This window comes from Mycteria americana, chromosome 2, assembly GCF_035582795.1.
Source record: "Mycteria americana isolate JAX WOST 10 ecotype Jacksonville Zoo and Gardens chromosome 2, USCA_MyAme_1.0, whole genome shotgun sequence".
In the NCBI taxonomy this organism is placed as follows: Eukaryota; Metazoa; Chordata; class Aves; order Ciconiiformes; family Ciconiidae; genus Mycteria; species Mycteria americana.
Genome location: NC_134366.1, coordinates 170,679,957 through 170,706,345, shown reverse-complemented (window position 1 = coordinate 170,706,345; position 26,389 = coordinate 170,679,957). Strand labels below are relative to the sequence as shown.

Below are 26,389 nucleotides of genomic sequence, written 5' to 3'. Positions count from 1 at the left end.
TTATTATAATGCAATAATGCACAATTTGTCATTTGCTTTTTTGACTATTGCTGAACATTGAGTTTGTAGATTCATGAATCTGTGAACCATAGCTCCAGGATCTTGCTCCTGAACAGTGATGATATGCTGAGAGCCTCTTATTTCACATATAAGTTTAGGGTTGTTTTTTTCCCATTTTTTTTTGTACTGAATTTCATTTGACATTTTATCACCCAGTCATTAAGTTTTGTAAGGTCTTAGCTGTGATGTCAGGAACATGCCATTCTGTTTGTGTTGTATAGGCTTCCATGCTGGGAATTGGGTTTATGCAAACACAGCCTTATAAACATGCCAGATAACACTGCAGAAGAATGTGCATCCTGTTAAAGCATGTCATTTAGGGTTCTTGTCACAATCTGGATTGCCCTGGTTTATTATCTTTGGAATTAATTACTTTGCAAACACTTTGAACAGCTGGGCACGTGTTCTAGAAACACGTTGTTAATTAGGATTAAGATGACCAGGTTTACGTCTTGAAAGCAGTTGACCAAGATTTAGGGGTTCCCTGTAGGAGATCTGTTTGGTGCAAATGCAGATGAAGTTTTGTATCTCTGTCGCGGATGGAGTGTGTGCACTTCACTCGTTAGAGAGAAGTAAAAATATAGTTTATTGATACAGAATAGGGAGTTAACAAAGTTCAATGCGACAGTGTTTTAACAAAATTCGATGGTGAGGTGCACTCGATTATTTACTGCATAGAGGACAGGGTCAGACAAAACTGTCAGGGAGACCCTCCCGTTGAGTCATAAGGTTCAGAAAGGATCCCCTTGCTTTCTAAACTCCTTTTCAGAGGGGAGTCTAGGTGCGGCTAGATCCAGTCCTAGTCCCAGACTTGGTCAACGGTTTATATCTAAAGGATTATATATATATGCGCAATCAATCCTTTATATCACTTAGCTAAGGTTTCGAAGTTTAGCATGCTATTAGTCACTTACCGAGGATCTGGTGCGGCAAGGAATCTCTCAGCCTCGAGGAGTAACCTTGAGAGGCATCCCTGCTCAAGGGGAGATCCTGGCATGCAGCCCGCTGCCATGCAGGAGAGCTCAAAGGGCTCTTGGGCTGCTCACTATTTATGGGGGATAAGATGATTGACCCATAGTCATATTAACATGCTGACTACAGGTTTTAGTTTCTTCGGTGGGTGCATTGCACAATAGCCCTAGGCTATTGTGTTGTTATCTGTCTCCTGAATCCACTTGGAGCTGATGCAGCCATCGTGACCAGATGCATCCATTACAATCACCACTGGGGGCGGGGGAAGCACACCGTCACAATCTGCTGTCCTTCAGCTGGGTGGCTCAAGGTTCCTTTTACATACGTTCTTGGTTCCCTGGTCAGGAAAGTCAGCGTGTGTATTTAATTTGCTTTTAAGGTTGTTGCACTAGGTAAGACAGGAGGAAGCACTCTATCTGCTTGGTAAAGCCAGGCTTAAGGAGGTTAAGCAGTAAGATCTCTGTCACCTGTTAAATCAAAGAGGTCAATGGGATGCTCACATTATAAGCATAATGAATTCTCCTTCCCAGTCATTATACTTGAATTTCTGAAATCCAGTATTTCCCTGATGCTAAATGGGAAAAGAACAATAGCTTCTCTTTCTGGATTGCATTATAAATGGTAACTTGTTAGTGGGAAGCAGGCTTTTAGAAAAGCTGTTACATGGGGGTAATGTTTTGCAAAGTTAATGAATTAATCTACAATGAGTACTTCATTATGTAAAATGTTAGCGTTCATTCATTCTGTGTATAGGGAACCTAAAGACAGGTGCAACAATATTTAAATTAATAAACTCATCAAAAGAACTAATTAATTACATGCTAAGAGAGAAGCAAATCTATGCTTTAAGTCTCTCCTTCCCTTCTCTGGGGGAGAAAAGGTTTCAGAGAAATAACAGCATATTTCTAAAAGCAGTGATCTTGAATATTTTTAAGATTGGTATGCAAGACCATTGTATGTTTCATACTCACTTTTTTGCTTTTCTGTTGAAATGGCTAGATTTTATCTACTTTAAAATGTTCCTACACTTATATAGCATATAGACAATATATTTCTTTGTTAGAAAGATACCTGGTTTTGAATTTAAATGTAGTCTTGACAGGTCTGAAAAACTAAGTAGCCTAGAGGACTCTATTAGGATAATTGTATTAGTGATGATGATGATGATGGAAGTCCTCAGAGATATTTCAGTATGATCAATTACATGTTACTATGCTTGGTTGCCTTTAGTGCATTTAATCATTCAGAATATTTTTTCAAAGGACTTAATCTCTAAGAAGTATTTTGTGTCTGCAGTTTGAAGATGTCAGTTTTCATTTTGGTTGCACTGTTAATATGACTAAATAAGTGGTGTTTTGTTTGGGTTTTTTTTTTTTTTTAACTACAAATGCTTCTGTGTCTGCTATAAATTAATTACTGTGTTACTTTAAAAATATTCTTAATTTTTTGTGAACTTTTCTTACAGACTTCTTGAATTCCAGCTTTAGTGCTTACAGAAGATAAGGTGCCTTTTTCTCTTCCAACTGCCTTTTAATCTAGATAAGCGATCTTGTCTCATAATTTAAATGATACAGAGTGGGTTTTTTTAACAGCATATAAGTGCCGTAGGACCTTAGCCTACATCAGTTGTACCAGCTGCTATACAAACAGGTAGTAAGAGGTGTTTCAGGCCCCAAATCTTTGCAATGTAAATAGGTAAGACAGACATGAAGCTAATAGCAGTACATTTATTATTGGCACATACAGGCTAATTGACCTGCCATCCTGTTACACTATTTCCTTGCTGAGGCACTTTATTTTAGCATCTAATGTATTCTGCGTAAATAATCTCTAGTCTTTGATTATGAATTTATTTACACTTCATTTGCTCCCTTTCATTGTATTCACCCTTAATCTAAATTTAGCTGCCAATTCTAGTTTAGTTAGTTCACCAACCTCAGGAAGGAATCCTTACTTATACTGCATTTGCTATTGTTAATTATTATTAATCCTCTTCAAATGTAATGGAGTCTCAAAGAAGTGCTTAGTCTGCTACGTGTTGTCTCTGTCCTGCTCCTGGGAGCCAGAGAGTTGATGCATTCCTAGTAGCTTTGCCTGGAGTACTGCTGCCTGTGGTCTCTTGTGTGATAGTCTTTAGCATGTTTTTGAGAGAGGGAAGGAACTGCATCTTAATGCCCACCTGTAGTGTGAAGGGTGAAGTGGATTATATTGCCTGAAACTCTGTCTACTCTCGTGTTATTCCCCTCTTTGCTGCAGCAGACAGCAAGTTTCTATAGTTCTGCCTACTTTCAGCAGAATACAAGCCTTTTTTCTGGGAAAAAAAGGCATATTCTGGTTTGGCAAGCATACTCTCTCCTATCTTGAGTCGTTTTTTTTCTCTTTTTTCTGCATGCTGAAAGTACTTTAAAACTGTTACAGTATTCTTAGGAGAGGTTGCCTACCAAAAGGCTTTTTGTTTTGAAATTTCTATCGGGCAATGGATTGACAAAATAAACAAATGGGTTGAGGGGGCATTTAGTTTTCATATTTTACGCTCAAGTTGTGTACTTTCGAAAAACTCCAAGATATCACTTGGGTTATTATTTCATACTGTTAAAACACTCATGTAAGAAAGAAGTTATGATAATGTTTTTCTATTTTTTAATATGTGGTGGTTAACCTTGACTACAGGACAAACGCCCTCCTCCCCCCCCACCACTTGCTCATTCCCCATCTTAAACAGGACAGGGAGAGAAAACAGGATTGAGAAAGCTCATGGGTTGAGGTAAAGACAGGGAGATCATGCATCAGTTACTGTCACGGGCAAAACAGACTTGACCTGTGGAAAATCATGTAATTTACTGCCAAATAAAATAGACCTGTGTGGTGAGAAACAAAAAGACAAACATTAAGACAACATCTTTCTCCCCTTTCCCAGTCTCACCTTCGCCCCCTCACTCCCGACTCCTGTCCCAACAAGGGGTGCAGGAGGTGGGGATGGGTGTTGCGGTCAGTCCATCCCAGCCCCTCTCGGCCGCTCCTCCCTCCTCACCCGTCTCCTGCTCCAGCGCGGGCCCTGCCCCGGGCTGCAGTCCTTCAGGGACAACCTGCTCCCGCCCGGGCTCTCCACGGCCGCAGCTCCTGCAGGAAATATCCCCCTGCTGCGGCCTGGGGCCCTCCCCGGGCTGCAGGGTGGGTCTCTGCTCCAGCGGGGTCTCTCCGGGGCTGCAGGGGATCCCTGCTGCGGGCCTGCAGCACCTCCTGCCCTCCTCCTCCTCCGGCCTCGGGGTCCCTCTGCCGCTGCTCCCTCCTTGGCTTCCTCCTCCTCTGCCTCTGCCGCCTTGTGCCCTTTCGGAAACCTCTTTTCCCCCAGGCACCCCCAGCTTGGCTGAGGGGCTCAGCTGTGTCCTGTGGTGGGGCCCTTGGAGCCAGCTGGGACTGGCTGGAACCGGCTGTGTGTGGCATGGGGCAGTCCCAGCCTCTTCCCACAGAAGCCACCCCTGCAGCTCTTGCTGCCAACATCTGGGCATGGACACCCCATATATCATATTAAGTACATTTCATGTGTCTTCAGAAAACAGCAATAAGCAGGTTTGTATTGCTATTGGATTATAGTATTTCTTCTGCAGAGAAGCAGTTTAACCTAAATTCTTATGCTGTTTTGTATCTCACGTGACATTGTATTGCCAGTTACCTGTAGAGTGCCTTGGAATACAAACTTCCATGGTGTCCTGGCTTCAGTGGTAAGGTTATTCAAGGGTTTCCTTGCCACAGAGTTTGAGAACACCATAGTTGTGATGCAACTGTTGAAAAGCGTATACATTTTTGTCACCTGGATCAGGCCAGTGATCATTGTACAACAAAGTGTTACAAGGGAGTTGTGTATTAGAGTGGGATGGAAGCTGTCCCGTGCCAGCTCTTTCTTCAGTGCTTAGTCATTGGGTTATAAATCTACAGGTTTAACTCCCTTAATAAACTTTCCCTCATTCAAATACAAAATTGTGTGGGATTATTCTGTGCAGTGTGCTGTGAAAGTGGCTAATGAAGTTAAATTGACAATTTACTTAACATTTGAGAGGAGAGAGGAAATGCCGGTAAGAGATTTTGCTCTGTTGTGACAGCAGTGACTACGATGTTGGAAAGGCAAGCTGCGTTTTTGCAGTTACCATGGGAAAAGTATTGGTCATGTGCTGTTACCATGGAAATATTCAATGTGGATTCTAGAAATTAGGAAGCTTTCTGGACAGAGTAGAAAGACAATTGTTCTTTTTATAGTGAAAGGCTGCTCAAGCTGTTTGACAGTATGGATTGACGAAAGAACGCTGTGGAGGATTTAGCATCTTCAAATCTCTAAACTTCATGAGAGAAAATAAAATCTATGAAGTCTGACAAAATATAAATATCAAGTAATTTAAAACTTCCAGTGAACTGCTTCATTGATGCTCTAAATTTTTCAATTACCTGTTTTCTTCTGCCGTCATTAAGTTTTGCAGCCTACCAGCGCTTTTAACAGAATGTATTTCCCCATTCTGTGGTGACTAATGTATTGCAGAAGAGCTGGACGATATCTAACCAACTTTGCTGCCTAGTCAAAGAACAGAAGAAGCTAAATAATGAAAATAAATTTGCTAGCAGCAGAACATTAATTCTTTTTGTCCTCTGGCAGAGAAGTCCCTTTGCACAGTCAAAGTTGTGAGGGGGTGAGTAATTTGAAGTATAACACAGGGCCTGGCACTGGTCTCTGTGTTGTATGCTGTATTCGAGTGCCACAGACTTGAAACAGAAAGTTTGACCACTCAATAGTTACCTTAGACTTTCCTCTTAGCCTGAAGCAGAATCAGTGTTTACTTTGCTGTCATACCTCCTTTTGCACGTACAATATAGAGATTAAAAAAATTCTCTCTTCCCCAGAGAAAAGGTTTAAACCAACCTTTGTCTTTTTTTCCCCCCTAAGAAAATGAAAATAGAATGATTTTTTTAAAGATAAACCAATTAACAAAGGCATTAGTTGTATGTCCATTATGTTGTTTTCGGTATTATCTGTTCCTTTCTCAAAGAGAGGAAAACTTGTGCCTTATATAAAATGGAAAATCTGACTCATGCCATGCAATTTTTCATGGCTTGGTTCTTTTAATGTTTTTTCTTTGCATTTTTATGCACCAATCAGTGTCAACTTTTGTTCTAAATATAGAACTGGTGAAAATCATTCATCAGTTTGAAAAGAATTATTTTTCCTCAGGTAAACCTTTTTTTTTTTTTTTTTAATTAAAAAAGAGTGGATTTTAAAACCTGCTATCAAATAGATTTATGATCAGTTTTGTTGGCAAGCTGTCTTGAACTTTTTAGTGTATTATTGCCTCAAATCTTGGGGTAATGTTTGCTTTAATAGCAGTTGGCTTTTAAGAAATGCTAAGAGCTGGTTGAGGAGTGGTTTGATACTTTGTTATTTCTTGTGCAAGTTAGAAATAAAATACCTATTAGCCCATACAAAATTCTTTTGTGCTCTCATCTCCTTTCCTTTTCCCTGGTCTTCATGGGCTAGATTACTGCAAAATTTAATGTCGTCATATTGTAAGAGAAGAGGCTTTCTTAATTTTAGTTGAATATTAATAAAAACTACTAAGTTTAGCTCATGTGTTTTCCAGTTTTCCAGGATAGTCATATAATAACTCATATGATTGTCTTCCCATTTGTAGCTGCCCTGTTCAGATTTACCCCTTCTGATTTTTTATCAGTTAGATGCTGCTGATTGATCTTTCTGCAGTGGACCCACGTGGAACAAATATTTTTTAATATTTAATATTAATAAACAGTCTTAATTTGAACGTTCATAGGGATTAAAAGAAGAATTCTAACAACGAGGAAAACCAGGCTAATGCTGCATATGTTTCAAAGTAGTACAATGTGGGCACGTTCCCTTCATGCTCTGGTTGCTCTCAGTTTGGGGGTTTTTTTGGTTATTGTTTTTTTGTTTGTTTTAGTGTATAAGTCATTAACTAGCTAATGTGGAAAAGAACAACAGTGAAGGTGAAGAAAGAAGGTGAAGTGGGGTTTGGCCTAGATGATCTTTAAAGGTCCCTTCCAATCCAAACCATTCTATGAAAATGCATGGATTATCATACAAGTTTATAATCAAAATACAAACCTTTGGGATGTGTAACTGGAACTATTGTTGCTTGAATTTGAGACACCATGATGCCTTATCTTTGTTGTTCTTATCTATGATGCCATCTAAAAGATGGAACAGGTATTATATCATGTATTTCTCTTACTTTGATAAGCCTATGCTATTCACTTTAACATGTGTGCCATAACAGTAATCTATTAAAAAATTTGTACTGAACAGTCCAAGGCAGTGTTTGCACGTAGATAAACAAATTTATGCACAGTAAGTTTTGACTAATTCTTAATAAAGCTACATTGAACAGGCAGGGTGTTCTCACCTGCCTGTCCTGCTCTCCCCCAATATAACAGGATATTCAATGTTTTGGCAATATGCTTGAGCAAAGATACAACATTGGAAAAAACGGTGTTAGTCTTTCACTTTCAAATTCTTTCAGACTATTCATTGAAGAATGCTTGCTCTGTGCTGGCTGTCTAAAGGTGGCTGCAAAACTGTAATCTGACCAGCAAAGAGTAGTTCCATCAGATGGTTGGCAACCCTGATTAATTTAGGTAGACTGCAAGTTGTGTGGTTCTGAAAATTCATTAGGGCCTTTGTTGTATTTGGATCTTACATCTAACAAAACTCTAAATGCCTGGTCTTGAATGTGTAGTATATAATGTCTGATCACGCACAGCTTTTTTCTGTTCTTACAATGCCTGGTGATCTCACTATAATTCCTTATTTAGAATTGCTGGATTTAGTGACGAAAGGCTGTATTGTATTTAAGATGATACAGTAGGAATAGATTGGTAGGTAGAAGCACGTGGTGCTAAAGCTCTCACATTACTTTGTGGTGCGATTCAGGTATTTCACCTGAGGCCTGACTTATTCTGGCCCTCTGGATAAAATATCCCCTCCACATACGTGATTCAAATTTATCTGAAGGGCTGCTTGTTGGTTCAGACTGTTATGCCCCTGTCAGGGGTTGGAGTACATTACTTGTACTCTGGGATTGAAATCTTTGATTTTGTTTTGTTTACTCAAAAAGAATCTAGTTTGCATGCACTGAAACCGCTCTGCAAACCCAGTTAAGTGGGGATAATGATGAGATTTGCTTCAAAACCATGCACCAAAACACGAGGTGTGGCAAAGTCCGTCCTAACTGTTTCATGAAGACTTACATCTAATGAACACTAATCATAAATGTGACAACCTGTGCTATGGGTTGAGGGGGAAAAAGGCAATTTTTCATGCACTCCACACAAAAATTGATATGTATTTTATTTAGCTACTACTTCTTTTGCTGCTTTTGTGAAGGTCACCAGGACCATCAAAATAATTTTCCCTTCCTTTAAATTTCTCTTCCTTAAAATTCGCTTCCATTAAAGCACTGAGAATTGTTTCTGTGAGTTGGATCATTCCTTCCGCTACTTCAGTGGTAGCATCTTGTACCATCTTCCGAAGAGTAGTACCTTGGCCTTTGGGGAGCCAGTAGTACACTGTGGCAACTGCAAGATTGGCATTTTGGACATCTTGACTCAGCTTCCAGCAATCCTCTGCAGAAGTCAGTGGAGGCCTTGAGAATACGTGGTTTAACCCCAGCCAGCAACTAAGCACTGCACAGCCGCTCACTCAGTCCCCACTTCCCGGTGGGGTGGAGGAAAAATTGGAAGGGGAAAAGTGAGAAAGAAACTCATGGGTTGAGATAAAAAGAGTTTAATAATTAAAAAAAGATATAATAATAATTTTTTTAAAAAGTAGGGAAAAGACAAAAAAAACCCAACCAAAAACAAAGAGAGGAAAATAAAACCCAAGAAAGACAAGTGATGCAAAGGAAAACAATTGCTCACCACCAGCCAACCAATGCCCAGCCTGTCCCTCAGCAGCAGACTCCCCCCACCCCCCAGCTTTACATGCTGAGCATGATGCCATATGGTATGGAATAGCCCTTTGGGCAGCTGGGGTCAGCTCTCCCAGCTGTGTCCCCTCCCAGCTTCTTGTGCCCCCCCAGCCTGCTCGCTGGTGGGGTGGGGTGAAAAGCAGAAAAGGCCTTGACTGTGTGTAAGCACTGCTCAGCAGTAACTAAAACATCCTTGTGTTATCAAGACTGTTTTCAGCAGAAATCCAAAACATAGTCCCGTACTAGCCACTGTGAAGAAAATTAACTCTATCCTAGCCAAAACCAGTACAAATATACAGCATCAAGTCAGGCTTTTCCCACATGAAGTACATCAGTGGGTGTGAATACATTTTTTGCCGTAATCTGTAAAGGTTAGTGGCCTTTTAGGAAGCCTTGGATGCTCTGGTTTGATTGAGTGAATGATGTTGATGATGGTTAGCGATGGAAATAATAATTTCCTGCAAAATAGTAATGTTTCTTTTATCTTAATTTTTTTCTTTTTTTTTTTTTTTGCATAGTTAATTGTAAATTAAAAACTTGCAAGGTTTTTTTGGCTAGTAAGCCTCCTGAATCAGATGTTTCATCTGATAACTACAGTCTTCATCAAATAATAATACATCAAATAAATACAATCTTCAAATCTGATGTTTATCATAGTGTTGTACCTTTAAGGCTGAACTAAGGTGCATTTTAAAACTAGTTAGTGAAGGAAATTGGAAGTAAAGGAATATGGGAAATGCCCTTTGTTTTCTCATTTGGATACCTGTGGCGTTGGATTTTACTGAAGCAAAACCATTTCATGCTTCATCTTGTTCTTCTGGTTTCTTTTTTTGAGGAATGTATTCGCATCAGATCCAGATTCGAGGTCATCCATGGAATTGGAATGTGATACTAGCAAATATAATTTGTTAGGAGCAATTTCCAAAGAGGAAATTTGTTTGGGTTTTGTGTAATAACTTGGTGTTTCCTGTATCTTTAGTTATATGTCTCTGCTGCAGTATATGAGATTTTGCTTGTATTTAATTGGTGTTTGTGGACTGCAGTTGCTCTGCACAGCATAAGGGAACAAAATCCTTCTCTTCTTTGAGCTTTGGATGTAAATTTAAATAAAAATGAATTGTTAATAAATTGTGAATCTAGTTTTAATGTATGTTAAAACTTCATTATTTTAATTTTCTTGTTCCTCTGACTTTTTGATTCAGCAGTAATTATCACATGTTTTAATGGTTTGTGCTTAGAACGTAGCTTTGGTAGGTTGAGAAACCCAAATATGCTGCAGTGTATTTATTTACCTTCAAGTTATACAAGCTTGTCAGCAATAAAAAATACTACTAAGTCGTCATATTGTCTTTTATTGCTATACTATATGCCAGTACACAGATGGCTAGTAAATACCAAACTGAGGATGTTCCTCTAAGGATATCCATTTCTGTTAAACTTTTTGTTCACTATTACAATGTAAACCTTAGTTTCCATTCTTTGTTATACATGACAAATATTTTATATATTTTTACATCAGTAGATGGTTTCTATTCTTTTCCACAGTATATACTTGAAAAAGGAATCCTTAGGCCTCATACTGGAAGTCAGTTTAAAGATACTAAGCAGTTGATAGGATCACTATCATGGAAAAGCACAAACTTTTATCTTTGTTCTTTTCTAATATTGTAAATATTAAAACTAATTTCATATTATTAACTCTAACATCTCTGTTGTGATATTTCAAATCCAGTTACCTTCCTTTCCTGTGACCTTCACTGAATTTTAGGTGTATTCCTGTTTGGGTTTTTTTGACTCCTAGGGAAAAATATAGCAAAATATTCTTTACCTTTTGTTTTGCCTTTTTGTATAAAATGTTAATATTTCTGTTTGTGTATTTTCTCTCCCTTTAATAGTACAATTATAGATTCGTTGGAATAGAACATAACATTAGACAAGCAAAAGTAATTTCATTTATTCTGTTTCTAGATGGAATCAGTGTTAGTGGACTTCCGCTCTCCAGTCCTTTTCGGCAAGTTGTCAAACCAAGAGTAGAGACTAAACCTATTAATCCACAAGAAAGCAGCAAAGTTGGTGACTTCAGTCATGTGAAGGTAAGTAAGTGACATTAAAATAAGTAAAAGATGTGGTTTTCATTGTACTGTGTTATGGTTTGTTGTGAGATTAAAAAATAAAGGTTTCTTTGTCTCATAAATATTTCCCTTTGGGTTTTTTTCAGAACAGCTTGATGTTCTGTGTTTGGATTGTTATATTAGAACAAACAAACAAAAAGGTGAAATAAGATCAGGCTAACAGTAGAAATTGTAAAGAGTTGGTTGTTAGTACGGTATACTCAAGGAACTGTCAGTTCTTCACCTCATGTTGCTTTCTGATGCTATATACTCTGTAGGAAGGTGCTTCTTTATGAATTCTTGGTTTTCTTGTATTAAAATGTACGGAAGGATTTGTACCTTCTTAACATTTTGGGATCAAAGTCTTATCTTCACACTTCCAGTAGTAAGCCTTTTAGAGGTGGTCGTGTAACTAATAAAACAGAAGAGTTGAGAGCGCCAAAAGAAGAGTAAATAAAAGTAGCAGGATGAAAGAACAATTATGTAGGTAGAAGCTGCACTGTGCTTACTGAGAGAGAGTCTTCCCTGGAGTAAGCTAGTGGTTTTTTTGTGTCGAAGATCTTACCTGTTGAAGATGTAAACTTCTTGTTTTGAGCAGTGAAAGAATAAGCTTCATATTGGCCAGATTTGCAGAAGATCTAATTTAAGATTAAAATAACAGAGGTTGTCAAAAATGTACTGTAGCACTTCATTGGTCTCTTCCGTAGCTTTGATGAATGTTTTACATGCCTTGTAGTATTTGATTCGTTTCCTACATGGATCTGTGTTCTGCATTAATTCTTTCAGTCAGAATTTAGATCGAGTGTCGTACACTGCAGTATACGGCTCAGCATGTCTTTGGCCGAGAAGCAAACATAGGCTTTGCTTTTCTCAGTAACTTGCTTAGCATGTGAATTTGCTTTCTTCCCAGTGAGGTTATTTACAATTCTATTTGATCAATAAACAGGTGATGCTATTAATTTTTAAGTATGTTTCTTTTGGACCACTAGCACTTCTAATTCATCATCATTTGATTCTGCAGTACAAAAAGGATGATGACAGCATGTGAAAGATGATAAAAAATTAGTAAAGCCTGTCTTTGTATTTTATGATATAGCAAGGTATTTCCCAATTGCTCATAAATATAAATCAGCATGATTGAGGAAACAGTTTGATATTTAAGTGGGTAAAATGTCCAGCCTTAATTTTTAAGTTTAGAACTTTGTGTAGAAGGTCTGACCTATAGGCACTTCTGACTTATGGAAGCAAGGGGAATGTTATTTTGAAATTGGACTAAAAGTCCAGAAATGCAGTATTTCTTTGCACCAAATATATTAAAACAAACCTTTTGGTTCACTTTTTGCTTGTCAGCCAGTTGTCCTGGCAACCAAGAAATTGCAGGTTCACAGTGATCTATGTGATAGTATTACAAGGATGTTGGAGAGCTTTAAAGCAGTAACTTGTTTTTTAACAGCTTAGAGTGAAACAGTCTGGTAGGAATGCACATGCTTGATTCTGTTGTTAGGTTTATGGAATGAATTTGATTTAATTAATTGGTATTTTGTGATGGAAGGACCTTGCAGATGATCAAAACTATGTTCAATAGAGAATACACATTCCAATAGCATCAAGGGGTTCCTTGCTCAGTAAATTTAGCTGTGTATTGAGCCTGATATATATGACTGCTGTACAGCTCCCATAGCATGCCCAAAATTAACAATTTACTTTGTTAACATCTGTTCTAAAACAGGCTTAATCATTAACCTTGCACTTTTTGTAATGTTTAGAAGAGATGATTTATAGAGGGGGGAAAAATAAAAATCAGGGTGTTAAAATAGCCAGCAGGATAAAGCTCTGGAGGAAGTCTACAGAATTATATTTCTAATTACTTAAATTATTATCATTCTGATCATGTATTTGCAGACAACATCCATGATAGGAAACATATGACTTCTGTTTTTCTAATACTTATAAGATTGGTCTATTGTAGATGAGGAGAGAGAAAACAGAGATACAGTAAGGTATCACCATCTGTAGGGTGATTTACAGTCACAGCTCATTCCATTTTAACAAATGTCCATTTCTATAACTTCCATTTCTATTTACCACATTAATATAATCGTAAGTAATAATCTTATCCCAGTTTGTTTCAATTAAACTACTATAAACCAAGCATTTGATCTACCTGGATTAAAAATGCTTACGAAGTTCAGAACTATTGAGAATATCTTAGAAGTATTTTTCGATTCACCAGACTATCCACATAATTAAGTCTCTATGTATATGGACATGTTGCCCAGTTGGTACTGCGCAAACGACCAGAAGAAATTACCTGTCGTAACTGAAGAGGTTGCGTTTGTCTATTTAGATGACTACATTACATCTGACTGCTAGTCATTCTGTGATAAGGTATTATATCCAGCTTTTTCCCCGCTGTCTACTTCTTCTGTCTAATACACTCTGTTTATTTCTGTTTGTGACTTTTCTCTACTTTGACAGTGCTCTTTAGTAGGAAGAAATGGAAGAACCACCAGTAGCTTAAAATAAAAGCTAGACAAATTCCAAATAAACTATCAGGCAGTTATTGTAAATAATTGAGTTAATTAAGCATTTAAAGATATAATTAGAATGTGTTCTGGTCCAGTTTTCTTGGCTGAGTTCTGAAGAATTTGCTATATTTTTGGTTTTGACTTGCTTGGTTTTAGACTGGGTATTTTTCAGAGTACATGAATAGATGTTTGTTGTCAAATGCAAACACTTTTGCTCAGTAAAATGTGTAAAATGTAGCACGCTGGGATATGTACAAGAGAGATGATCCAAGGTTCCCTTTGAACCTGGGTCTCAAAAGATTTGATATTTATGAATCTTTTTGAGTTCCCTAGAACCTCCTTAAAAGATAGTTCAGTTTCTCTCTGTTGCTGCAGGACAATTCAGCGCTTGTGGGCTATTGCCTGTGTCCTATACAGTGCCATTTGGGATGATTGCTTGATTGTGTTTCAAGGTTTATCTTGTGATAGTCAAGCCAATTAAAGTGGTTTGACAAGGACTAATGCAAGAAGCCAGTGGGAGTTTTTAAGTTAAGAAACAAGACTGATGTTAAACAATTTGTATGTATGGTGAAAATGCTCTGCTGTCATTTATTCATGATTTAGCAATAGGTGTCTCTTGTGAATATTCAGGAGTAGTAGTTGTTTTTCAATCCTGTATGCTGTGCATAAGCTAGTCTTCAAATAAAGGTGAATTTTTGCAAATGAAAATTAATGTAAATCAATGCTTCTCTTGTTGCTGATTCTGAAATGTCCTTGTTTGGATATTTTTAAGTTTTAATGCTTAAACCTTCCCTCCCCACTTGTTTGCCTTACAATTTTTGTGCTTCAGTCTTGGATATCGCCAGTATTGCAGTTGAACTTTTCTGCAATCTACGTTTTCAATTTTGCTACAGGCTGTCTTCTAATAAGCCAGTCACTGGCTTCTGGAAATGACTGTTATAATGATCTCATAAATTCAGTATAAAAATTGCTTTATGACCTCATCGTAAAGCTTGCTTATACCCTCAAGCTGAATAGAATATCACGGTGTAATATTATGTTCGGATGTACTCTTTTCTACTGTTCACTACTGAGTGGTTGTGGTAAGCGTTGTCTAAAAACCTTGATCGTTCTAGGGTGCATTTGTATGGCAAAGTGAGTTAGCCCCTGCTTAGCTCTGCTTTGGTTATATTGGTACGTGAAATAGCCTATTTTAAGGCTGAATGTGTTATTTTTTGAGTAACACTGGAGTGTGTTTAGATATTCAACTATTCTTTGTCTTAATGCAAAAGCTGCAGAGAGAAATTTAACAAATATCATAATGTCTCAGCAAACAATGTGTTATTTTTAACCTAGGGAATTCTGTACTGGTTTTCATGCTGAAAACTGAGAAGCTGAGATTATTTGGCTTAGTCTAGTTCTTCTCAGTGCTGGAAGAAACACACTCTTGCTCCATGCCACATATTATGGACTTGAGTCTTGGAGATCAGTCTGATCTGTGGAAATTTGGTCCTTAAAGTCAGAGTGATTACCATTACATAATGGTAATTCATTGGTAGTTCCTTTTTGTCAAAAGGTGAAAAGGAGAATTATTCATCAAGATATCTTGATTCAACATAATGTCCATGGCTTCTTTGGAATAAATCTTCTGGGATTAAGAAATGCTATATGACCCTAACTGGACAAAAGGCCAAATCAAGAGTTGAAATGGAGAAGTCTTTTAGTTGGGTGAAGAAAACTTTGAAAGCATATTGTGCGTTTTTTAAAATCTTGGTTTAAGCTGTTAAACATAGATGTCGATTACTGGCCAGCTGTATGGCAGACTGAGGGCTGGTTTAAAATTTATAAGGGCCTCGGATGACTTATTTATTTGTTTTGAAACTCATTCGGGAGAATTTCCCTCTGCGTACTGAACATGAGCTGTAATTCTAGAGATTCAGCTGCAGAAACTGGAGAGGTTTAAGTAATCTCATGGAACAAGTCTGTTCCTGCATTATCAGTAAGTGGTAGGAAGTGTTAAAATATGGTATGTAGAGCTAATCTAATTTAATATACCGGCTTTAGTGTATCTTTTCTGATTTAGTCAGCAATGTATTAAAATGAGATACAGGCCTTAATTGGATTTTTTCCATGCAGTTCTCAGGCTTTGCTCTTCTAGTAAGAAAGTATGCTGTTAATTGAGATAAACTTTATTTTGTTGGTGCTTTAAGCTCAAACTTCTTTTACCTGTAAGCCTTAAATCTATTCTAAGTTTAAGCCCTTAAACAGAACAAGTTGGATTTTTTTTTTTTTTTTTAACTTTTAAATAATTCTGGATCCTGCTGAACTTAGTGAGGATGTTGAATCTGTGGAGCACAATTGAAATTTAGATTCCTTCTTTTTGGTTGCCTAAAAGTGAATTTAGGAATGAGATCTTAGGCACAAACATATAACCCAAGTTAGATGTTCTACTTCCACACTGTCCCATTTTAAAATTCAGTACTATGCTTGTAAATTCTGTGGCCCTGAGTTCTCCTTCAGTATTGAACACGTCAAGTCTTACAAAGAAAAAAAAAAAGGAAGACACAAGTCTCTGTCTCTGTTTCCCTAATAACATTCAAGCCTGTAAAAGAGAAGATAAAAAAACCCAGATAAAGCTCTTTCACTTCTCGAGTTGATTTTTATCAAAATAATATCTATATTTTTTTATAATTAATTGACATTTGTGAGATAAGTACAAGAAAGCCAGTCACATTTCCTGAAGTCTGCTCAAATTGGAGCCATGAGCCAAATCAACCTTTGCCAGGTCATCAAGGTGGTTTTTGTTGCCTTCCTGGCAAAGAATTGCAGTTTCCCTTGAGAGAAAGTGGATAATAAAAGTAGAGCTGTTCTGCAAAAATGAGAGTGAGCTGGATTCTTGATAGTTGGTACCTGCCTGGCAAAATCTGATTATGATCTTGATTTGGATGAAAGCCTGCATTTTTTGAGTAGTCTGGGTCTAAATGCTCTTAACTTTCCTTCCCTGCCCAGTTTGGCATTGCTTATATTCCTTTAAGTGCTTTTGGGTTCTATAAATAGTTAGTTGAGTATTCAGCACTGTTTCCGCTCACCAACCCTCTTCCTCTTCTGTGAATTGTTCCATCAAGAAATGAACACTCTGTTGTGCCCTAGAGAGGATTGTACTTCAGAACACGAAGCAAATATTTTACTAAAGCTAGTCGCTAGAGCCATGGGAAAAATAAATTTGCTACTCCCCCCTGGATTTGAATAAATTCAATTCATTCATCTCATCTGGTATTTTACATTCAGTATTACCGCTGTAGTAGCTGCAATTTCAATTCAACACATTTTACAACTTGAAGTACTTCCTATTTTTGCCACTTTATTTGACATGAAGGACGCATTAAAAATTTTGGATAGATGCACTATCTACCTGTCAAAAGCACCGTTTTCTCCAGACTTTTTTCATTGTCACTCAGTAAACAAGAGATGGTAGTCTACTCATACCCTAACAAATATCTTATCCAGGGTAGTTGCAGCAGGTACAATCTACTGTATAAACCACACTTCATCTATCTTCCTCTCTTGTCTAAAGATGAACAAAGAAAAATTAAAGTTGACATCAACACAATGAACAGAGCTTATGTGGACAGTAATAGACTCTGCAGTCACGAGAACTTCTTTCCCTGAGGAGTGGTCCATGGCCATCGTTGGCCTTGTTACTCAACTACAGTAAAATCCTGTTGCTATAGTTAGGACATATCAGTATCTCTTGAAACGAACAATTTCTGGTAGTTTTTCATCAGCTTGCCAGACTACATTTGAATCATTAATATTGTCAGTGAGTATCAACAGCAGACATCATCCATATATATCTGGTACCTGTGTTCAGAGTGTTCCAATGCTGTCACATTGGAAATATTTCAGACAAAAGGAGTTCCCTCTGAGCAGGTGTTGTAACTCAGATGGTAACGGCAAATGAACCCATTTAGGGATGGGGATACCCCGAGATCACTGTGAAGTCTGAAAATTACTTTGGATTGTTTATCATGGTAATGCCTAAGAAGTGCTCTCTACAAATAGAACAGCAGTAGGTGGTTACTTCCATAATGACATTATGATAAGAAAGCAGAAAATCTTAATATTGAAGTGGGCTTATGTAGAAGGGCATCAGTTGTATAGAAAGTAAAGGAAAAAATGGAGGGGAAGGTGACTGGGTTAAAGTAATGGAGAAAAATAAAAGATGGACTTATGTGAAGACTTGCTGAAGTGGAAACTTGAAGGGGAGAGAGGGTTGGAACAAACATTTAGAACAGAGTAGTGAAAGTCCAGGCAGCTCTGTAAGAAATTTTAAGAATAATTAGAAATTGAGATTATTTGTCTGAATGCTCTGCTTGCATTGGATGACACATTTCCTTACCACAGCTTTTCCAGAAGACAGAGATCACCTGTAGCCTAGAGCTCTCAGAATGTAAACTGCTATGTACCACATCGTCAAATGTCATAAATTCAGGATTCCTCTGGATGTATATGCTTGAATTTTGCTCGTGTGAGTTCTTGCGTGTTTCATTTTTCTCTCTTAATGAGAACAGATGAGGTAGGTCATACACAGGGTTTAGACCAAAAGCCACTCATTATTTCAGGTGCCTTATTTATTTGTTTCTCAGTCTTTGTACATTTTTACTACTCTCGGTGTTGATCCTCTGGCAATTAAGAGTTGCTGCAGTAGTCCTCATGATTGCTTCTGCCAAACGGAGAATGTTTCAGCACCAAGAGTTAAGAGTGCGGTTGTTCAGCCCTCTGAAGACTTGCTCTACTTATTAGGCTTAGTTCACAACAATGAACAGCCTTTATCGGTACTCAGCCTCCCTGCTCGCACTTTGGATTTCATCTGAATGTCCAATTTAAAGTGTTTTTTCATCTCCTCTGCAGGTGGATTTTGATTCATTGTACGGGCTCCTAAAATGAGAGTGTATCCAGGTCTGAATCGGAAGCCCTGTAGCATATTAGGTATCATGCTATGCTTCAGCTAATAAACCCTTTCTTTCAACAGTGCTTATTTTATTCATAGTGCTTTACTTCTTTGACTACGTCTTCCAGTTCTTAACTGACTCATGTTCAGCCGTATCAGGTTCTGGACAGAGTGAGCTCAAGTATGTTTATGAAAAAAGCTGTAGGTAAGATTTAAAAGATCTGTTTTACCCCTAAGCGCAGAAAATCTTACTCTGCAACACAAGAATTCTTCCAGAATGACTTACCTGAAAATGTGGAAGAGACTTGCATTCTGTTTTAAGTGGAGACTCTTTCAAACATTTGATACTTAGTTTTCAAGTATAATAGAAATTCTGGATATTATATTAACTTTATGGCCAAATGTATTTCCACGCTTCATCCTTACATGGGTATCAATAAACATAGAATTTTGCTGTGCTCATTTTTACTAGACTTGTGATGATAATTTATAACATTTTAACTTAACCAGAAGAGTGGAATTGGCTGGGAGGAAGGCAGCTGCTCTGGTGGGAAAACGTGGTGGCAGAAGCAGAAATGCACCAGAAAATAGAACTGGGGAGACCAAGTCATAGGGCAGCTCTGATCAGCTGGAAGGTTCTCCAGTGCCTACATAAATTGATCCAGTGAAGTTGTTCATGCTCTTTTGAAAGCATAATCTAGATTTTAATTCAATGTATGTGAGTGTGAAATTAAATGCAGAGAGTGTCATACAGGTGCTGTCTTACTACAGTTAACTGTAACCTACCGTAAGGATGTTATTGTTCCTGACACTTATGACAACGTAATGCCATTTAATGAACTGTGTCAGAGAGAATTTTATTCAAATCTTTAGATCTACGCATAGAAGAAAATGTTATACAATAGAAGATTAGAGTTTCAATGTAATGTATATCTTGCATCAAACAGTTGGAGAAAAGCTGAAGTGTATTAAAAGTAATTTTATGGATTTGGGTTATTATTTTCTGTAATGCAAAATTCTGGATACAAGGAATAGATGGAATCATGCTTTTTATTTCATTTTGAAACTACTGTTACTTCATCTGATTCCAAATCCTGTTGCTGCTTAGCCTGACAACAACAAAGTTGTCCTGAATTGAATCTCTGTACATCCTGTTTAGTAGCTTTGCGTTTGTGAGTCGTTCTATTTAAGTTCAGTAAAATTCATGGCTGCATTTTCATTTTTAGCTAGATATTAAAATCTTAATAATTTAAAATGTGCTGTGATACAATCAATATTCTAAGAACTTGCTTGAACAATTTTTGTTTTACCATAATTGAACTTGTGCAGTTCCATAGGTGCCTTAGCAATACTAAGGGCATTCCATCTGCAATTCTCCAGCTTGCCTTTCACCTACAGCTTAATTCACCCTTTTCTTCCTCCATTTCTTCTCTTTTAATCTTTTAGATTTTAATTTATAACTCCATACAAAGATCTCTTCACCCTTATCCTCATAGCTGTTAGTTTATATCTTTAGAGCCTAGTAGATAACATAGTAGGTAAATCACATACCAAATAAATACTACTCATGTCTTGTTTACTTTTTTGTATCTCTTTGCTTCTTGTTTTGCCCCTGAAAATAAGGGAGACTACTTTGTTATAGCTCTGGAAAACTGCTACCTGGAGGAAATAATTTTTCTAACTTCTGAGTGATTTAGTCAGAAATGTAAGTTTACATGCAGCATCGTGAACATACATTATATTTCCCTTGACTTAGGTTGTAATAATGGTGTTGTATTACTGTTATAAATCTTCTCCTGAAACAATAACAAATGGCCTACCTCAAAAAATCATTCTGATGTGATAGACTTAACCAAATGTGCTTGTAAACAGTCATTTAGGATAAAAATGATGTGTTCTTTGGAAGAGCGGTTTGTGAGAGAGGAGGCATGCTCTCCAAATTATGGTAACTGGAACAGTTAACTCCGTAAATGTAATACCACTTCTGATGCCATGCAGGAATTGCATCCTGATCATCTTCATATCCAGAAATGCCTGTTTAGGCTTTCATTTCATTAATAGCTAGTGGTAGCAAACAGTGTCTCAATCCTAGTTATATTTATTTGTGTAGCTGCTGCTGTTAGCACTTCCGATTTACACTTCTTGTCTAGAGCCAAATACCAATAGCCTCTTTGAATATATGGAAGAAGATGTGGATAAGAAAGGGTAATTTAGGTTGTTTTTCCTCTATTTGGAGCATTGTGTTCTGATCACTAAAATTTAGTTCTTACATTATGAAATGGTCAGGTTCAAAATGTAATGATCTAGAAATTTGCAGCTGAAGTTGGTTTCGACCTTATGTTACATTTTTGCTTAAATATTGCTCATCCTCCATATGATAATATCTTCTTGCCAAATGTTTGATGGAACTTTTTTGAGATTCCATAAATTTTATCAATTTCATCTTTTCTTGTGGTCTTTTAGCCATAGGGACCCAGTGCATTGACAAATAATAAAGAATTGCTTTTCTGAAGGCTGAGATAAACAGCATGTACCATATGCAGGACTTTCTTAGCAGCATCTCCTTGATTAGTTGGAAATTGCTCAGTTTTTATTCCATTCTTTTTAAAAATATAGATCAGTTCTTTTTCTCTCAATTTGAGAATAAATAAATCTTCAATCAAGTTCAGTTTCTTAAGTTTTCAAATAACTTTCTTCTTGAAATATTCTCGATTTCTCCATCACAGGCACAGATCATAGTTACGCATAGAGGTTTGTTCTGTTTTTTGGGCAACTAGCCAAAGGAGTTAAAGTGCTTCTTAATAAAAAAGAATCTTTAGACTGCAGATCTTCTGTTTAGCTAAAAGTGGCATTCTTAATAGCTGCCTTACCCAGGAGTACGAGAAAGAGAATGAAGTTTGGTAATTTATCACTGTGGGGACTTCAAAAGAGTAGGTCAAGTGTGGTAGTTTTCCGCAGAAGAAATTGGAAACACAGAATGTGATAGCTGTAATTGATGCCAAGCCATTTTTGAAAGGGCACATCAGAATCTACTTTACCAACTTCATTTCACCTAGGGAAATGACTGGATAATCATCACAGCAAGCTCCACATTTACTGTTTATGGGGTAAAACAGATTTGCAATTTTTTAGTAAGATGGTTTGGACTAAGATTCTCACTGAGGGATTGCTTAAGAGGATTCCAATTTTATTTATTCATTTGTTTAAGGCTTTCTACTGCTATCAGTGAAAACAGGCATAAAATCTCAAGTTTTAATGCAGGTTTATATCTTAGTATAGTACTAAGAATAATGTTATGCTAACTTTATCATTGATCGGCGTCCAAGGCTGACTCTTTCTTAGGGTGAGTAGGACAAGTTTGGCTTTAAAAGCCTTAAATTTCCAGGGAGTGAAAATTATCTAAAATTGTCAAAAGTAGGGGAGAGGCAAATCCTAGTACAAGAGGAAAAAAAGCGAGACTTAACTAAATAAATGCAGTTTTTATTATTGTGTTACATGAAATAGATCCAAGTTATAACTCATATTTTGTTGGCCGTTTTATGAAACTGGTTTCTATGCATTGTCATTAAAGTGCTGTTCTTGCTGTATATTGCAGTGACTGATGATGTGAGAAAGGGAAAACAGTTGATGAAAAAGATTCTTATATGAAGAGGGGAAAGTGCAGGAATTTGGAGATGCTGATCAAATAGAGTGTAATTTCTTAGATTTTTCTCTATGATTGGTTTAGACCTGATTTTCTGTAGGTGTAAACTTATAGTAAATCAAATTTCTAATGTTACCGTGTTTAAATGGAATAAAAATCTTGTTCTCTGGTGGTGGAAGATGTAGAGAAAAGTACCATGACTATTACTGTAGAAAAATTAATCCTTTGCACTGGTGCACGTTGTTTGTGCCTCGAATATTTTCTGTGCCCGTTGACTTAGAGATCTGTAGTTTGACGATGTATTAGTATAAATATTACTGTTAAGTGACTTGGATGTGAATCAACTGTCTGTAGCCATTAAGTACAGTGAACATAATATATCATTCTCTGCAATTATATTTGTAAAAGTGAAGAACTCATCATGACTAGCTAATTTTAAACCTGGGACTCTTAAAACATATTGTTGATTCAGCTGAAATAGGTCTGAGCAAGAGAAAAAACCGCAATTAAAATGTATGTTTTTTAATAAAGTGATTCTCAGGAGCAAGGAGGCTTCTAGATTACTTCATGGTGGTAGCTAGTTTATATAAATTTTATTAAGTTTACTTTCAGTTATGTTATATCTTTGTATAAAATGACTAGCAAACTGAGTGGTACATTTCAAGTACTGTACAAGTAACTTTTACAGAATGCTTTTGCCCTAATAAACTCCACTCATTTTTTTGGTAGCCACTATGCAGATGCAAGTAATAGATAGTTTTATTACTATTGCTGCTGGTATAGTGGCTGATAGTCCAGAACAATAAGTAAATGACTTTCCCAAGATCTCACAAGATGTACAGTTAGGAATATTTCTGATATAACCACCAAATAGTCCTTACTGTGACTAGGGTGAGAAACAGGTGATGTAATCCTATTTCTTAAGAACCAAAAAGAAAGTCTAAAATCCCACATTCTGAGATTTTCTTTGCTCAGTAATCTTAATAATTTTTCCAAAAGCTATTACTAGATTTCGCCCCTTGCCCAATGCTTGTTTCCTATGGGTAATTACCTATGTCTATTTGTTTTAATTCTTCCATGTTAATTTCTGTTGCATCTTAACATATTTTTCTACCTCTTGCTTGTCAGTGCGGTGCTGTGGTCGATCCAAACCCTCTCCCTGAGTTTATCTGATTGCTTGGTAGCCACCTATAATGTTAGCTCCTGCTCCGGTCTAGGGTGGGTGGGTGGGGAATAGCTACAAATGGAGAGCAAATGAGTTGAAATACAAAAAGATGGGATGTTATACGGATGCTGTGAATCCATTCTTGTAGCCTTGGTGAAAACTTCCTACTGATGATCCATCTAGTCTGATCCTGATAAATTTACCCCAGTGGTTCCAGCATCAAGCCAAGAATTCTGAGATGAAACATGCATTTTTGGGCGCCATCCAATTTTATTAAAATATTTCAGTGGCGGAAAACTTTCTACATCCTTATAGCAGTTATTTTAATGGTGGCATACCCATGTTATTCAAGAGTGCATTTTACCATTAGCCTTAATTTGTCCACCTTTCAGCTTCCACCACTGGGTTTTGAAGCAAGTAAAGGGCCTCCTCTCCTAGGTATCATTTCTCTACTTATTGTAAGTGAGCTCATGTGAGACCAATTATTTTTAGAGTTTTATTTTGAACTTCCGTGTATGACAGAGATGTCAAATTCAGAAGGAAGGAGAACGCTACCTTTCCAGCACTATTATACAGCTCAGTGAAGATTTTCCAAAAAGCGCTGGTTTGCTATTCAGGCTGTATCTCTGTAAAGTTTTAAAGTTTTACAAATTCTAATGAACATTTTTTAATGTTGCAGTTTTGAAACGAACCTCTTGGGTTTCCTTTGTGGTGGTACTGTCATGCAGCTGTAATGCATAACTTCACCCAGATTAATTTTTCTACTACAAAAAGAGTAAAATAATTTGATTGAAGCATAATTGTTCTTTGTACTTGGTATCCAAGTGTGAGTTGTGATCTCCCAGTCTAGATGGAATGGAATTGGAACGTTAGATGATCGTTAGATTTTTAAATGAAAAATTAATTAAAAAAATAATAATTGTATTATCATGTTCTATGCCATTTAATTCAGTGAGTATTGCTCAGAGTGCTTGTTGTTCAACTTAAAGAGAAGTCAGTTGAAAAAGAAAAAGCTGTCCCTAAATTTGAGCATTATAACGCTGTATTTAACTGAATAATTACTTTGACTATGATTTCTGTGGAGGAAAAAACCAAAAACCACACAAACCAAAAAACCTAATCCTCGGATGTTAGTGTAGTGGCAGCTCTGCTTACCTTACCTCTTTTGTGAAAGTCACTTGCTTTGAAAAGTCCCCGTTGTAAAAGGTAACTCCTGTGGATTTGTGAGTCACAGATAACAGTGGAAGCAGTATAACCAGTGGGGACCATTTCTAACAGTTACCTAGTAGCATTTTTTCAGTGCATATTTTGTCAAGACGCTTGGCATTTGAATTTAAAAGTATGACAATGACTATGTGGACATTCTCTCTTTATTTACTATGTGTAGCCAGGGGACCTTGTTCCCCCCTGAAAATAAGGGGTGATGACATAATTGTGCGAAACAAGACATGGCATCTCTCTGTGCTGTGCAGTGCCGTGCTGACTCCTGTTGGGTTGCATGCACATCACACTAGTGATGTGCACACCTAGTTGTGTATGTTAAATCTGCCCTGGAACAGTAAGGCATAAGGTAGGGTATTTATATTCCAAGGACAAACTTCTAGGGGATAATGGCTGAAGGAGAAAGGGAGAAGGAATCCAGACATCAACTTAATAATTTTGCTTTGTGAGAAAAACACCTTCTACATTCTGGAAAAAACTTTGCAGATGCTTCTCTAACCTCTGTCATCGTGATATGCATCTCACTCCAGGGACGAATGTACAGGAAATGATACCAGAAGGACAGCTTGACAGCAGTAACCTGCAATAACTCCATTTGTCCTTCAGAACAGGGAAGAGCTGTCATAATTGCTACTGTCCAGTGACAGAAGAAATGGCCGAGATCAGTTCTGATACCTGGAGAGTGTCTCCCACGCACAAGGAAAATATGGAAGAGCAAAGGCCATGTCACTGATCTAGAAGCATCTTCTTCCACTTTATATCTCCATAATAGACTAGACTAGACTATTTCAGTTGGAAGGGACCTAGAACGATCATCTAGTCCAACTGCCTGACCACTTCAGGGCTGACCAAAAGTTAAAACATGTTTTTAAGGGCATTGTCCAAATGCCTCTTAAACACTGACAGGCGTGGGGCATCGACAATCTCTCTAGGAAGCCTGTTCCAGTGTTTGACCACCCTCTCGGTAAAGAAATGCTTCCTAATGTCCAGTCTAAATCTCCCCTGGTGCAGCTTTGAACCATTCCCATGCGTCCTGCCACTGGATCCCAGGGAGAAGAGCTCAGCACCTCCCTCTCCACTTCCCCTCCTCAGAAAGCTGTAGAGAGCTATGAGGCTGCCCCTAATCCTCCTTTTCTCCAAGCTAGACAAGCCCAAAGTCCACAGCCACTCCTCACAGGACATTCCTTCCAGCCCTGTCACCAGGTTTGTTGCCCTCCTCTGGATGCATTCAAGGACCTTCACATCCTTCTTAAATTGTGGGGCCCGGAGCTGCACACAGTACTCAAGGTGAGGCCGCACCAACGCTGAATACAGCGGGATAATCCCCTCTTTTGAGTGGCTGGTTATGCTGTGTCTGATGCACCCCAGGATGTGGTTTGGCCTCTTGGCTGCCAGGACACACTGCCGACTCCTGTTGAGCCTGCTGTCGACCAGCACCCCCAGATCCCTTTCTGCAGGGCTGCTCTCCAGCCACTCCTCTCCCAGTTTATACTTGTGCCTGACATTACTCTATCCTAGGTGCAGAGTCCAGCATTTGGACTTGTTAATTTTAACCTCATTAATTATTGCCCGATGCTCCAATCTGTCTAGATCCATCTGCAAGGCCTCTTGTCCCTCAAGAGAGTCAACACCACCTCCCAGTTTGGTATCATCAGCAAACTTGCTACATGTCTCTGTCATTTCAGACATGCATACCACTGCCGTATCCTTTCACTTAGTATTTTCCTCCTTCATAACACTAGCATGTGTCTAGCCATTTCTAGAATTGTCTTTG

The 26,389-nt window shown here is 37.7% G+C and overlaps 1 protein-coding gene across 4 annotated transcripts in view; it reads left to right on the top strand.

The window, feature by feature from the left end:
* The window catches only part of TRAPPC9 (trafficking protein particle complex subunit 9), a 547,093-nt gene that overhangs the window by 107,590 nt on the left and 413,114 nt on the right, over positions 1-26,389 (top strand). For all 4 annotated transcript variants that reach the window (XM_075495328.1, XM_075495326.1, XM_075495327.1 and 1 more), the window contains one exon: positions 10,986-11,110. In XM_075495328.1, the coding sequence (XP_075351443.1) occupies positions 10,986-11,110 (125 nt within the window). The remainder of the gene's footprint in view (positions 1-10,985; positions 11,111-26,389) is intronic.